This window comes from Phyllostomus discolor, chromosome 6, assembly GCF_004126475.2.
Source record: "Phyllostomus discolor isolate MPI-MPIP mPhyDis1 chromosome 6, mPhyDis1.pri.v3, whole genome shotgun sequence".
NCBI classification, from domain to species: Eukaryota; Metazoa; Chordata; class Mammalia; order Chiroptera; family Phyllostomidae; genus Phyllostomus; species Phyllostomus discolor.
Window position 1 is genome coordinate 104,253,776 of NC_040908.2, and position 16,357 is coordinate 104,270,132.

At 43.6% G+C, this 16,357-nt stretch overlaps 1 protein-coding gene across 2 annotated transcripts in view; it reads right to left on the minus strand.

The window, feature by feature from the left end:
- The window catches only part of FAT3 (FAT atypical cadherin 3), a 640,331-nt gene that overhangs the window by 25,507 nt on the left and 598,467 nt on the right, over positions 1-16,357 (minus strand). For both annotated transcript variants that reach the window (XM_028515239.2, XM_036028695.1), the window contains 3 exons: positions 9,301-9,435; positions 7,113-7,270; positions 1,244-1,712 (listed from right to left, as the gene is read on the minus strand). In XM_028515239.2, coding sequence (XP_028371040.1) covers positions 1,244-1,712; positions 7,113-7,270; positions 9,301-9,435 — 762 coding nt within the window. The remainder of the gene's footprint in view (positions 1-1,243; positions 1,713-7,112; positions 7,271-9,300; positions 9,436-16,357) is intronic.

Genomic DNA, 16,357 nt, shown 5'->3' on the forward strand with positions numbered 1-16,357 from the left:
ATATACTGCTGAGATAGTAAAAACAGCAAATAGATTTCTTAAATCGAGACTGCAGAAATTTTCCCCCAGGGCACTTGGCCCTTGTTGTGGCAGTAACATATGCAGGTCTGAATAACTCTGGTGTCTGTATTTTGGCAGTGCATCATTCCACGGACAGTTTGTAACATTCTAATAATAAAATGGACTCTAAATTTGGAGTTGGGCTTCACGAACATTAGATGGTAATGTGCGCAGCAGCACCTCTAAGTGATTTGTGAGGAAGGTTTAAATTTGCTAATCACACCGCCACTGAGAGACTCCTGAAGCGGCTGCAGTGGAATCCATGTTTGAGAGGCAGGGAGGTGGCAGAGAGAGCCAGGAGAGTGCCTGACCTAGTTTGTGTTAACACACAGTGCATCAAAGTAAAGCCTGGGATTCTTCTATCTTCAGACTCCTAGGACTTCAATAATCTTGGAATTTTCCTCAAACAGTAGATGCCCTCTCTAAGTCCTACCACCCCTTTTTGCGGGGGAGGGGTGCCCAGTTTGTCCATTCTTTTACCTTCATGGTGTATCTTTGGGGAGAAAATTATTGGGGTAAAGCATCAAATCCTCATGGATAGTTTATCCGTCTGGAGATTTCATGTAAATTACCCTCTCCTTATTCTTAACTTTCTACTCTTTTGTAGGGGTGTCACTAGACTTATCTTTAATACACACATTTTAAAAGCATCTCCTCTATATTTCTATTCCTGAGGTAGGGGGTTCATGGCCACCACACCCTTTTAGATTCAGGTAAAGTTATATGTCTATGTATGAAAGTATTATGTGCCTGTTGTCACGTGGTCTTCATAATTCAGACTGCTACCAATCATTCTGCAGTGACATGCAGGTGACTCAACAGGGCTAAAACTTAAAAGGGGATCCTGTTCCTCCAAGCTGCCAATGCTTGGAAGTGTGTGGTGTGGGGTGGGCAAGGAAGGGAAGGGGCAGCTGTGATAGCATCTCCAGATTCCAGTGGCCACAGAGTCTGTGGGATGTTGCAAATGGATTGGTTAAACTGGACACTCCTGTAATTAATTGCCAAGCTCTCAATCCCCACAAGGGGATTAAAAAGCGTCGCTAGCATCTTGGCTGAATGCTGGTCTCTGGGTGAGCACTTGGGGTGGTTATGCAGGTGAGACAGAGGCCTCCCACAGGTCTACCACCCCCATCCCTCCACCCACCCCTGCCCCTACAGGATGCCCAGGGCGCACAGCACTCACCCCCAGAAGGCAGGCTGGAGCAACTGCCCCCGTGCTGGCAGGGGCTGCGCTCACATGCATCAGGGTACAGCACGCAGCCCAGCTTCAGCTCGGTGAGGCCCACCACCTCAGCGAAGCTGCTGCGCTTGTTCTGCAGGGGCAGCTCATTGTTGTTCAGCACCACCGAGTCCAGGCAGCCCTGGAAGCCACTCAGCACCTGCGTGACCCGCGTGTCAGTCAGGCTGCGGATGTTATCTGCCTGCACCAGGGCCCCAAAATAGATGCTACTCTCGGTGCTCAGCGTCTGGAAATAGAGGGGTGCCCTGCGCCGCTCCACGTAGCTGTCATCCAGGGACAGGCTGGTGAAATTGCGGTTGAGCTCCAGGAAGACCGAGTGCCAGCTCCCATCGTTGACTGCGCGGCCCGAGATGCCCAGGAGTCCGGGGCCACTGCCGCAGTCCAGCTGGAACCACAGCTTACCATCTATGATCTGCGTGGGGAAGGACACCAAAGCGCTTTTTAATATGCTTCTGGCAATACGTTTCTGTACACTGTTTCCAAATGAGGAAGAGGAAGGGAAAGGAAGACAGACTTTTCAGGTCACTAAGAGCTAAGGAGGTATAAAGAGCATGTAAATTCATAGAAATACACTGAACCAGTCTTTCTAAAATATTTGACTTGAGGTAGACTCCTTAGGGATTCTCACAGCCTCACTCATTCTCACAAATATCTCTACCTACACTTCAGTATGATCCACAGACAACTTATTCTTAGGGGTTCATTTCTGTCTCTGTGGCTCCATGGATTCCCTGGTGCCCCTTCTTTCTGCATAAACTTTGTAGGCTCATGCCACATAAACATGCACACTAAGTAAGAGGTAGGAAGCTCTGTGAACCAGGCAGAGCCTTGGGAATTTAGGAATGAGAAATTGGATTGGGGCCTTGTCCTGCAACACCCAGGTCACCTGGAGAGAGTCACCTGGTTGGCCTCTCTAAGTTTGGGATCCCTTATCTGCAGAGCAGAGATAACTGCTGCGGCGTATTTTACAAGGAGACTATGTCCACTGTAGAGTGGTTAGTTTAGCCACATCACACACAGTTAGTACATACACACTGTGCTCTGTAATGCAAATGTATGGATGTAAGAAGACTGGAGACAAATATTTATTTTCTTTTCAGAGAGCCTTCATGAGAAATCTATGCTGTTGCCTTTGTCACTTTTTTTGTTCAACAAAATGGGCTGAATACATATTATAAATCATACCAGAATACTTGCTCAGTGACAACTTCTGGATAAATATCCATATTTTTATTACGATGTGAGTAATAAAATGATCAAATGTGACTTTGGAGACCACCTTCTTCTGCACAGTCCATCTGCTGTTATGCTCTGTGACTATAAAGTAGTGTCCCTAGTCTGTCAAGGGAAATCTGGTGGTAAAGGTGCATTTCATGTACGGGTTTATAAAAGGAAGTATTCAATTAATATATTACTTGGTCCATTCCCCCTCCAGCCCTACACTCTATCAAGTCACAGATTTACCCAGGGGAGCCGGCATGGCTCTGATGTGCTCACATATGTTGAAGCTCCATAACTAAGAACAAGACAATCATCCCACACTAACACTGAGCATTGTTAAGTTTATTTTTTCATTTCTGTTGAAAAAGTAACACCACTTTTCAGCAGTAACACTACTGAATGCATAGGAAACCAGAGGCCTACCTGATTCTTGGCTTTTTGAAAATAAAACTCATTTGTATCCTCAAAATTCTAAAACTTGTTTAGATGACAAACTAGAATGCTGATGCCGAAAGCTGCCTTGCAAAGCATTAATCTTTTGCAAGTTCATGAGTTTATTATACCAGGGAGAGAAAAAAGCACTTTCATATGTTCTCATACTGGAGAATTATACTCTGATCATATTTCGTTTTTCTCTGTCTTTAGAACTGGGTTTACTCAAGTTTAAAGGATCTCTCTTTTAAGAGAACAAAGCTTTCTCAAATCAGGGAGCAAGCTATTTTAGTTGAAATTGGGATGTGCATGAAGCTATAAGAAAAGTCTACAGCAATGATCTGAAGTGATGTGCCAGGTGAGGGGAAGGAGGCAATTTCTCCAACAAAATGCATAATTCAGAGAGCATGGCCCTAATGTTATAAGACATTTCGGTCCTTGGGGTTGTTTCAAATTGGCGAGGTGCTTTAACTCAGATCTTCAGTGGCTTGGGCTTGGGAGACAACATAGCAGAACTATAAGAAGTCTTCTCCTAGGATTTTGAGTAAAAAAGTTTAAATTATGTGACAGAGTCTTACTGCCTCAGATCCTTGGTGTGTGGCTAGAGGAAATGCACCATTATCATAAAACTTGTAAGGGTGGTTACCACATGTTCTTTGAAAAGGAGAATTTTAACAAACCTATTTTCATGGCTGCCATTAATCTCTATCTGGCATACAGAAAGTTCTCAAAAGTATATTTTAAATGCATAAATGAATAAAGAAATTATTCCAGCCCTCTAAATGTCTTCTTGTTATGAACACTCTTGTGCTCCCGGCCCGTTTGCCTCTGTCAGAGGCCCAAATCCACTACTGACTAGCCATCACTGTGGGCCGGTCACTGAATCTGTCTGAGCCTTAGCTTCCTCACAGGGAGAAAAGGAGTCACTGTATCTATGCACAGGAAAGTGAGAATAAAAAATATATGTATGTGAAAATACTTTATTAACTTTTGGGTATGTTATTATTATAACATGTTAACCCACTTCTCAGTGTTACTGTTATACAGACCATTGAAATTTTGGAATCTTGTGGGAGGCTTCCCTGTTACTCTTCTGACCTGTGTTAGAAAGATCTGGACACTCCAAGTGGATGAATGACCTTTCCCTGACCATCTCCTTTTCAGCCCTGGGATGGTAACTAGCCATGTTTGAGAATCACCAAAATGAAGCATGATATCATCATAACTTCTCTCAAAAATAAAATATGTGATATTTCTAGTGTAATAACCAAGGATGGGTGCTTTTCCATAGTACTGGACCTAAAAGACTGGCATAGGGAAAAAGTTACTTGTGTCTGGCAAATCTCTCCTGGTGGTCTGACATGTTTTCACTATAGGTTCAAGGACAGCCACAGGACCAGTCCCACCATTTTCATTCTTGCTTTGGCTGCCAGGAAACTCAGAGTTATGGTTTGTGTTCAACTGAAATAGAAAGCCTGGGTCTAGATGTTTAATGATGATAAGTGTGCCCTTCCACACTTCACTGGTTGGCTCTTAATATTTTGTTTTTATCTTAATGGTGCTTTTATTTTATTGCATTTGGATGTTCATGGTAAGCCTGGAGTCTCTTCTGGAAGGAAACAGGATGTCAATGGTAGACAAGATGAGTGAGCACCTTCACTGCTGCTTAGAGATAGCAGTGCTCCCTACCCATGAGCATTTTTAGTTCTTGAGTTTTCCATGCAGTTCTTTAGCTGTCTTCAAGGGGTGCCCTCCACCCCACTGATTGTTTTAAGTACTTTTTTGAGAATGCATTCTAACTGGGAAAATATAAACAACCAAGAGTGCAATTTAAACAATGCATTTCAGCATAGTCATTGAACCAAAGTATAAACCACATACTGTACCTAAAGCCAATGAAATTAAACCTTGCACAAGGCTAAAAAATTTTAAGCAAATCCCCTAAGTGGACGTTCCTGGCGACTGCAGGAGAATATCTGCAATAGGTCAGCACAGCTGTGTCCTGCTTTGGGCAAACCCAACATATGAAAAGCAAACTCAGAAAATAGACAGATTGGGGGTGATTATTCACACCACAAAGGGATTAATGGGAGAGTCCCTTCAAACAGTAACTGTTCCTAGTTTATTAGAAATCCATTTATAGAGAATCGATTTATACAACTTCAGAAACACGCCTGTTTCATGAAATACAATCCACCTTAGGAGCTGGAGCTGCCTAAAAGGTTTAATTCTTCTTCTTTTCCATCCTCGGGGATCTAAACATTTTAGACATTTGCCAGTGAGGTGTCAAATGACAAGTTCTATTTTAGAGTCAAGCCATCCAGGTCCAATATTTTTTTCTTCTCAAATTTAATGCAACATAAGAAATTTGCTAATAGAGAGTATTTCCTCAGAAAGATGCTCTGTGACCACCAGCTCTTTTGAAGGAGGTAAGAGGAAGATCAGTCACACCCAAGCCGAACCCCTAGGAGCTGGTAGCTCCGAAAAAGCAGAGATTTTTTCCAAGCAATTATGCCAACCCCCACCTCTCAGGGCTGTTTAGAAAGTGATCTACTGACTGAAGGCAGGAGGCCTTGGGGCCAGGAGAGAATAAAGACAGGGCTTGGGTCTTTGAACTTTTTTCCTTACACCATGAATATTTGATTTGAATTAATTGTTCTCTAAAATTGCACCTCCAGAGTGAGTCTTTTGAAAACACTACTTTAGATCCCCAGTCAGGGCACATATAAAAATCACCCAGTGAATACATAAATAAGTGGAACAACAAATTAATGTTTCTCTCTCCCACCTTTCCTCTCTCTAAAATCAATAAATAAAAAACTTAAAAACACCACTGTCCTTTCCAGAGCTGAAATTCTATGACTTGAATGAACAAGGAGAGTGGGAGAGTCCCCACAAAAGTAGCCAACCTTTAAACCGCAACTCCCTGATCACTCCCTCTTGGCCACCAGGTAATACCTGACAATACCAGAGTGGGTGAGTAAAAGCCTATGCCACAGGGGAAGCCACTGGCGTTCATTTCTCTCCCTCTGGAATTAAAGTCTGGGCACCTAATTGACTTGTATGTGACCTATCAAACAATCAAAGGACAGAAGCTAGAAAGGTCCACCATGATTCTGGTTGAACCTGGAGATAGAATCCTAGGAAAGAAACATTGCCAGCCATTTCCACTTGACATTTCCTGCTGGACAGTCTCCGTTTATCTCCAAACGCACTTACAATGGGCTGGTATGGAGCCCTGGAAAGAATAGCATCAGATTAAGCATGTCTCCCTCCTTCTTATTCCTTCTCCTAACAATATTGGAGGACTTGATCTGTCCTACAGACACCCAGAATGTGAGTTTTGATATGATGGGTTGCAGTGGCCACACTGAGAGCTGGGAGAACTTGAGGATAAAGAGCCTGGAGTGAGGGAGGCTGGAGTTCAGGTCCTGGTCTTGCCACTTTTGTGCTGTACGCCTTAGGGAGATTACTCAACCTCTCTGAGCCCCTAGCTTCTCCATTAAATGGGGTGATCACATACAACATATCTATTATATTAATTCTATAATAAAAATCAAATGATACATGTAAAGCTTCCAGTATTACTGCTGTTGCTGTTTTCATGAAGGCGCCAGAACCTCTGAGCTGAATACAAATGCCAGACTTTTTCTAAAGGAAATCTGGCTGCCTGTGGAGGGTTCCTGAGGCTGGGAATTATTTTTAAAACTGGGCTACTTGTGTCACAGTGACACATATGGAATCTTCTATGCCCCAGATCTCCAACTTCAACCTGAGGAAGAACAGAAGTTGCTTTCGGAGGTCAGTGGAAATAAAAGGGCATACAGCCAATCTTTTTAAAGGACTAGCCTTGCCGTGGAATTGATTAGAAGATACGTTCTAATGAACTGTTGAGTGATTATAGCTTAAAGGAGGCTGGCCCTTGAACCCACTCTAGAGAGAGATGCCCCGATCTGCCAACAGCTAGTTGTGAGACTGAATGTGCAAAAGGAGACAGGGTATTGGCACACTTCCCAGTTATGCTGCTGTTCCCTTTGCCCTAAAGTCTGCTTCTGGTCTTCTGACTTTAAAAGACAAAGTGATTTCAGCAGCCCCCAACCAAGAGCCAAAATACTAACATGAGAACTGACTGCAGGACAAGATAATCCATTTTAATTACCTTCAGAATTATGCAAGGATTCGCTCTGGTGTACATTATAATCCCATTGCTTTGCAGTGTTCGCAAACGAAGAGCTAGCTTGAAGTCCTCTTCTTCACTATTTTCCGAAAGTCGGTATTTGATGTAACTGTTTCCAGCAAAGCTTAGAGAAGTGTGCCCTGAAAAGACATAACGGCAAGACACATATGCTTTTAACTTCCAGAAATGAGCAGGGACACACGAAATCACCCAACAACTAACAGGCAAGTTAATTAAAGACCATGGGAAGTCAATGAAGGCATTGAGGAGAAACCATTTTTGATTAAAAACTGGTTCTCCATTTCAGGTCCCACTCTGATTTCAAAGGGGAAAAAAAACTATTAACTAGTCAGGTGCCGAAAAGTCTTGCTTGCCTAATGACAAGAGCAGCGTGGTCAATTCTATAACCTGAATATCCTTAGTGTCACTAAATTCCCAATTCCCACTTTCTAAAATTAGCTCTATTAAAGGACAACTCATCACACCCACCCCCTTCACTGTCACTCAGGCACTTCAGTGAACGTGGAGAAAAGGAAAGTCATGGCCATTTTCAAAGGATATCCACATCCCCCACTTATCTATCCTAAGGCCAAGTAGCCAAGTTGGGACATTTGCACTGATGCTAACAGAGGCAACTGATGCGAAGGAAGTTCACGTCTTGTGCAGCCACAATTCTATCCTCTGACCATTAATTTCAAGGCTTCTCTTCCCAGAATTTTTATCCCTCCTCGCATCTCCCTCTCTTTTTACTGTCTCCAAATTTATGTTTTAACAAGCAAAGTAATGGTTGAAAAGCTCTCTTGCTTGGGTGAAAGGTGGAAAGTTTGGAAATATACCAAATGGACGATAATTGTGGAGAATCAAAAGTTTCCTATATAGAAAAGAGAAGGGAGACGGGCAGAAAGAGACTTCTGAAGTTAGGAGGCTGGCTCTATTGTCACCCTGCACACCTGCCTGCTATGTGCACAGTGTGTGAGTTGGGGTGGGGGCAGCATAACTGTCTTTCAAGTCTAAGCCTTAGATGACTTTAGAAGCAAATATGCTGGTGATCCCTTCGCTTAACGGGCAGCTCCATTCTTGAAATCAACCATGAAAGAGCTTCGGCTCTTATTTTCCAGAACAGTGCTGCTCTTTGCAAAGGCTGAATTTCTAGAACCCAATGTTCAGCAAGGTGCCTTGCACACACTAGTCAGGATCATTTTGTTATTTCCACTATAATGACTAATCATTGCTCAAATCGTTCTTGGGTTCCAAAATCGGTATCAGTGTACCTATATTTTACATGTATCTTCTACCAAAAAGAGGGTTCCATTAGTACCAGAAATGAACAATATTCTCTTTAAAAAGAAAAAAGTCATAGAGAATACATAAATCAAATGAAGTACTGAAACTGAGTGAAGATCAGAAACAGAGGATCATTTGGATTGAAATAACACAAGTACTGACTTCCTTCCTTCCTTCCTTCCTTCCTTCCTTCCTTCCTTCCTTCCTTCCTTCCTTCCTTCCTCCCTTCCTTCCTCCCTCCCTCTTTCTCTCTTTCTCTCTCTCTCTCTCTCTCTCTCTCTCTCTCTCTCTCTCTCTCTCTCTCTCTTTCTTTCTTTCTTTCTTTCTTTCTTTCTTTCTTTCTTTCTTTCTTTCTTTCCACAACGGTCAGCGAGATCACGCCATTTGGGGAACATGCAGTTAGCAAGACATCTCCAGCGGAGAGTCTGCTTACTCGGTGCTCCAGCCTGGGCTCACCCCATGGAAGGCCAACTGCACTGGCTCAGCTCTCCCTTCTGTTGGTCTCTGTTTGGGGGCTATGGGCTTGGGCAGCCCTCCGAATATCAAAGGTCATGCCACAGATATTCCAATTCCTCTGCCTCACCAACAGCCTTCTATGTTCCATAATTTCACATCCTCATCCACATGACATGACTGAAAACACACGAGTGGTCTCCCCGTTGTATCAGGAGTCCACAGTCACTGCATGTATCCTTAGCACAGGCTGCAGCTGCAATAAATGCCAAGTACCTTAGAGGGCAGATATCAGCTATGGTTCATTCTGAAGGACAATGTTGCGTGCAGACAGACATGTCTTCTGGAAGGGCTAGAGCAAGTGTAATTTACTCAAAGGCAAGTGCTTCAGGGATATGAATTTAGACCCTCATCATTCCAACCCACTCTTCACCTGAGCACTCTCCGAGCTTCCCCGGTGGACACTGGCAGAGGAATGGTCTCCTGCTGGCTTCATAACCAACACACTGCATGTCCCCTGGACACGGCTTCTCCACACAAGGATCGTTGGACCCCGGGCACAGCCCTCCTGTGACAAAGGGAGAATATGCATAATCAATACAAAGGGAATTACCCTGCACTCCAGGAAGCGCAGGAGTGGTTCAAGAGCTTGATTCTATAGGCTTGGAGCTGAGAGACAAAGAGGCTGACCAGAAGCAGGAGCACCTGAACGGGTTTCATCTGGTGTGGGTACCCAAACACTCCTGCATCTGCCAAAAGCTCGTCGCCAGACTCAATTCGTTTGGGTGCAAAGAGTAAATGGGGCTCTTCCTTCAAGGCTAAAATATGATAAGGTTGTGAGTGGTCCAGCTTCAGCAGAAAAAAAATCACTCTATACAAGCTCTGGTAGTGTTTCTTGGAGTGGGGTTCCTCCATACCGGTGGCCATTTAAATGAATCACTTGAGTTGAGATTTTTTTCCATACCCCTCTCTTGCCCTGGAAAACTAGTAGACATCAGAAAATGTCAGCTGTTGTTCTCAGAAGGGGAAAAGTATCATAAAACTAATTCTAAATTGGGAAAGCACAACTCACATTGTTTCCTAATCCCTTCAGCTACAATAGCATTGTATCGATTAGCTGTAAATGTGCCCTACCAGCTATCAGAAATAGAATTATCCTTGGCAAAGGAAGACTTCCTTTCTCCTTGTTCAATGTCCACAGCACAGTGAGATGAAAGGTTAATCCCTCTCAGAGGAAACCCTCGGAAGCAGATTAACTGATGAAGGCAGAATGCAGGCCCCAAGTGAGTCATTTTGGAACTGGGGTGGTAGCACACATGGGCCCACTGACGGAAGTGCTCTTTTCACACAGGCCCTCAGTACTTCAGACGTCAGACGTGTGGGTTAGTATGTAATTAGGTCACTCTCAAGCTGGTGAGAGTTTAAGTGGTAAAAGGACTACAGAACAGGAGACATTAAAAATAACCCACAACTAGGTTAGCAGTGGCCTTCAGGAGCACCCCTTCTTGGGAACCCAGAACAAGGCTGGACATCGGCAGCTTCTCTCCCTAGTGAGACCTGGGCTGTTCCCACACTCCCCTCCATCTGAGCCACTTCCTCACTGGTAAGCATATGGTCCCATTGTGCAGGCATTTCTTTGTCCAGGAGTGAGCCAAAGCTTAATGCTAACAACACATAAACATTTTAAAAACTGTAATCCTTGAAAGGAGCAATACAAGTAGCAGCAGCAAACTCAGAATTCATAAATCTTATTTTCCACTGGTTTAGAGTTTGGCCAAAAATGATACTCTTGGCAATGGTCCTGCTTATAAAGTCTTCGAAGATGAAGGGATTTTTAACTGAAAGTTTAGAACGATCTCTACAAATGGTTCTAAAAATGTGTAATTGTCCTAAAATACATTTTCTCATTTTTGTTCCAAGAAATCTTTATTCAGGCCATGTATTTATCAATGTTTATGGAACTTAAAAAAAAAAGAGCTGTTCAACCACCTTATGATCTGTTTCAAGGGGCTTTTTTCATAACTTGTTTTAAAATAACTCTTGGTGCATTCACTCAACGAATAATTTTTCAGGACCAGTGAAGCAATAGGCCTGTTCTATAAAGATGGAAGGAAATGACCCTGCCTCGTCCTCCCCACAGGCAACAGCGCGAGCCCACACTACTACATCAGGGTAAGGAAACTGCTTTCGTAGAGATATGTGAGTGCAATGGAAGCATCAGAGAAAGAAAAAATTGTGTTTCATGGGAGAATGTCAGAAGTCTTGCATAGGAAAGGGGCATTTTAAACGGGCTTGAAGGATGAGAGAATGGATGTGGGCACGAACCAACCACAGTTGGTGGCTTAACTGCATTCTTCTGTTTGTATTTATTCACGGAAAGATCACAACTCCCACAGCTGGCTCGTTGCTGTCTCCACCAGTGGCCTCCTTTCAGTTTCTGACGGCATGCACACTTCTAGGTTGCTCCTGAAGGCTGACTAGTTAGTATGTGCTTAAAAAATGCAGAAGGAACCCAATGCTAACGTCCATCACACGGAGGTGGCAATGTGCTTGAATAAATAACAAATGTATCACTTTTAACTGTGGATTATCTGGACATTCCCTTCCAGTTAGACACAGAAACAGTAATTCAGGTCTTGAAGAAACTGGTTGCTGGGTGTGTCCCATTCCAGGGACATGCCTCTTTCCACATCTTATTTTAGCCAGCCTAAGGATGTCCTTTCCATAAACGTCTACATTTCCAAGATACAGCTTATCTGTTACATAATCTTTTCTGCTGTAACTCGATGGCTACAGTGCAAAGAAACTTTGCATCGTCAAAATCCAGTTAAAAAGCCACCATGTCTGGGCTAGATAATTTCAGACCCACAATAGCAAAGCTATTTCTCCTATAGGAATATGGTCACTTTAAAAAAAATTGTTATAAGTGTATATAATAAAAACTAAACACTGCTTTTCAAAATAAATATACACTTGGGCACTTCTCTCTTATATTCACATGTTTCGGCCTTTTCTTTTACCACCAGTCCTGCCCCAGGTGGTTAGCACAGGCTTTTCCCTTAACCACCCACATCCTTTACACTGGGTAAAATCACGAGACCACCTAGACCCAAAAGTGAAGTTCAAACTCATAGCTCTTCATCTTTTTTCCTGATGCCATGACTACAGAATCCATATAATTAAATGCAGTGAATTAATGAATTATGTTAGAACCAATCACTATTGTGAAAATTCTAGCTGGAGGATACATAAAATTATATCAATACAAATATTTTGACATATGCATTCTAAGATAAATGTTAGATATATAATAATGTCTATTCTTATTTATTTTAGCAATTGACTCTGATAAATCATTTTTCTTTCTTTTTTTTTTTAAATAGGGTTTTTTTTTTTAAGGTAAAGAGGTCAGTTCTTGGCGAGTGATTTTTCTCTTGATTCTTTAAAAATCCTCAGGTTCTGTCCCCAGTCCTCGCTGAGATGGGGGGAGCCAAGGCACTTGGTCTCCAGGTGTAGCTGTCAGTTTGTTCTGCTCACAGCCCACTCTCCTGTGGTTCAAGGAAGCGTGAAGGCAGGTGTGAGCCTGGAGGTCCGTGTAAGCGTAAGGGCCTTCCTAGATGGGGCAGGGGTGAGCATGCGCCTGAAGTGCAGTCTGTTCTGAGTAGAACAAGACTTCTGGTTACTGACAAACAGGTTTCCCAAACTAAATCCTCCCCAAATGCTGTATTTTTGTTTTTCCTTCCCTATGCACTGAGACAAGAAATGAGGTTCTTTCTGAAATAGGCGCTGTCAGAAGGACTTGATCTTTGAATGCCAACCCTGCACAATGCCACGTGTCTCTCAACCTCAGATGTGTCCAGGTCTGGGTCCTGGAGACACACTCCTGGGGATAATGACCATCTTTCCAGCCAAAGGCTTAACTTCTCTGGCAACACAAAATCCTGTGTACTTGTAATGGCTTGCTGAGGGGTCCCCTTGTTTTTAGAAATCATGTTTATGTCACTCCCTTTCAGGTAAGTGTGCACACCTTCCACTGCAGAGAGCCTTCCAGATCCTGTCTTTGGTGGCAGAAAGTGCCTCACCAGCTTTCGAGTAACAGTGAAGAGACAACAGCATCCGCTCCTGTTGGCTTCTGGGAGGAAGTCATCTTATTAACTATCATTAAATAATCCAGGTTTAATTAGCTTGTGCTGTGATCAGTGACAGCTTGGGGGGTGGGAGCTCTAGACCTACATGCTCGGCATCTCTAGGCACCCATCAATCTGCTGCCAGGATGAGCATGAAGGCAGAAAGGTCCCACTTCATCAAACCAGCTGACGCCATTTGTTGTAGGTCAGGGCAGGACAGAAGGAGCAGGCATTTTTAGCAACTGTCAGAACATAAAGCAGGTGGAGAAGGCGCTGTTCCCCATTCCCGGGTCCCCTCTGGAAGGCGGGGCAGTGTAATAGAAAATGGTGCGGCGTTGACGAACAGCAGACCTGGATTTTGGCCCCGACTACTTATTCAATTTATTTACTATGTGACTCTGAAAAAGTCTCTGGGTCTCAATTACTTTTTCTGACAAGTGAGGATAATGATTCTTCATAGGGCTATAAGAATTAAATGGGCTAATGCATGTGAAAGCAACTTGCAAAGAAAAAAAACACTTATAGTAGAAACAAATCACTACAAGGTCCCCGAAGTGGGGACACTAGCTGACTCGGCAACAGGGCAGAGACCTGAACTCCAGTGTAATCTTTTTCTTGCTGTCCTTTTTGGGTCCAATTCATGACCTGTAAATTGATAGTCATTATGAAATACTGAGTTCATGAGAGGCACAAAATAAGACCTGAAGCTTTTTACTAAGCAGTATCACAAGCCACTTGCAGCCATGGGACCCCCTTTCCCACTCTGTAGCTCTTCTGCTGCAGTCTGTCCATGAGGAGAAATGTCTACACAATGCAGTCATTTTCCAAAAGAAGGTTTCCCACCTTCTGAAGTTTGGCTCAGATGGAAATTTAGGTCATTCTCTACAGAGTTAACAGCGTACAATTCACTTCAGCAGAAGCTTCAGAGCTTTACAAACTGCAGGGAGGAAAAAAGGTAATCCTCTCGAGGCTTTAGAAGGTTCTCCCTACCACAGATAATGACTCTCCTCTCTTCCTCTCGCCAGGATTCCCACAGCCCCCAGGATTAACTCAGTGCCTTTAGCTAACACATCAATATCTAGCTGTGATTATTATAGCTACCACTATGAGCTGATTCAAACTCTTGATTTATATGTCTGCCTAATTATACTGAGAGTCCAATAACTAATGGTTAACAATATACTGAGAATCCAATAACTAAATGGTAAACACCTTGAATTCACATGCTTTGCCGAGGTGTTATGTCTTGGCAAATGCTACAGAAGTCAATAATCTTCCCCCTCAATTCCTGGCCTGCATGAAATTTTAAAAACACCTTCTCCTAAGGTCTCTTGGCTTTGAAATGGTCTCTTGTGGTTCTCCCAGAAGCACAGAATCATCTGTGATGGTATTTTCTTGGCTCAGTCCTATTTTCTGGATTATTTTGCTAAAGGTTAAGTGTAGTTTCATTAACAACAATCTCTCTGGGGCACTCGTGCGTGAGCTCAGTATGTGAGGGGATATCTGCACACTGAGAAGCTGCGTCACTACTGGGTTAGACGCCTCCAACCTCTCCTGGCACCTGCAGACTCATGTGCTGAAGATGAGGGACCTGCAGAGACATATATGTTATGCATGAAAAATGGACACCTTTTAGTTCACAGGAGAAACCTGGTGAAGATTCAGAGACAATAGTGGAGGCTATTTGAAACCGCTGATATTGGGTCTGCTGGCTATCCTCCAAGAATTAGCATTAACAATCCCCAGCCCAAATGCATATGAGAGATTTTTCTCTGCTTTTTAAAAAAACATCAAAGCTAACTTTTAAGTATCTTACTGCTCCACAGAAGCCTTCACCATTTCACTTTACTTTATTGTGCTTATTAGAAGCACATTATCATGGCTGTCTATCTATCTATCACAGGCTGTTTACCTGTCCTGTCATGTCCCTCCCAGGACTGTCCTGGCTCCTCACCATTCAGCCCAGCTGAGCTCCTTGTGTCCTGCCCACCGCTGGGTCATGCTCCATAAGGGTGGGGAACATGTCTGTCTCACTCACCGTTGTATCGCTCCATAACCCTGACCAGGATCTGGCATAATATTCATTCTAGGCAGAGTGAATGAGCAAATTAAAGGGTGCTCAAATACCTGGACCTTCTCTCCACTGCTCCTTAAACTGTATTCCCTGCCTGGCAAAGACCCAATAGATCAGCTGTATTGCTTCCAATGCCTTTTGTGGACTCCTCTAATTAGGACTGCGGGCACCCCCTTTATGTCTCCTCTGTGCCCCACCTCCAACTCTTTATAGCTCCTATTTGTTTAAGGAACTTCTGCTGTTTGTCTAGGAAAAGCTAATTTAAGAGCTCAAAGTAACTACCCTTTAGATATCTGGACGGCAGCTTGTAGAGGAGGAGTCAGACAGGCCAGGTTCTGCCTGGTTGTAAAGGATGGCGTTGGGTGACATTACAGAGGTAGACTTTGGTGCTCTGTCAGGGAGAAGGTGTCTCAGATCCATCTTGTGAGGCAGTGAGTGCCTGGCAGAGTGTGCGGATGCTGGATGAACCACTGTGCCAGGAGTAATGCAGACAGGATGTCTACAGTAGGTGACTTTCAGGCTCTTCCCAAGTCTGTGCAGAGGTAGTGGGGTAGAATGGGTAAGACTGCCAGGTGTTTACCAGCTCTGTAACCTTGATATTTCTGAGTTTTAGTTTTCTATGTTTTTGAAGAAAGTTGATGACACATGCCCTTTAGGGTTATCCTAAGGGTTAAGTGCAACTACATATGGGTATTTTTAAAAAACAGGATGGTAACTGGTCATGGCTCAATAAATGTTAGCTGTCATGTCTGTCCCTGCCTGCACCTGTGCACTGAATTGTACCGTTTCTCACCTCCATTCTTTTGCTCTAAGGCTCCTTGGCCAGGATCCCTGCCTTTCCATATCCTGCCTAATTCCAGGCACTTTTTCAGACCCTCAGCGATGGGCTTCAGTGGTCCCCCTACCTTCCCAAGCAAACCTTTGCGACAGTGCCATAGCCCACGTTGAAGGCGTGGCTGCTGTGGTGTCACCTCGACCTAGGGCGGGACTTCACCCAAACACTCCATCCACTTATGTGGAACTCTGGGCTCCATTCTGTGTTCCATGTACAAACCAGGAATTGGCAAATTGGGCTTCTACTTCCACTGTCAGTAGAACTCACTGCTGTCAGTAGAACTCACTGCTGCATCAGTCATAAACTCACTGCTCTTAAACTCTGATAGCCTCACAGTGTATTCATTCTCCTGGACAAATGTCTCTTTTCTTATATTATTTTGTATCAGACTTAAGAAAAATCTCCAAAATAGACAATCAGCCCAGCCCCATGGACTGGTGCTCCTGGTGCTCTG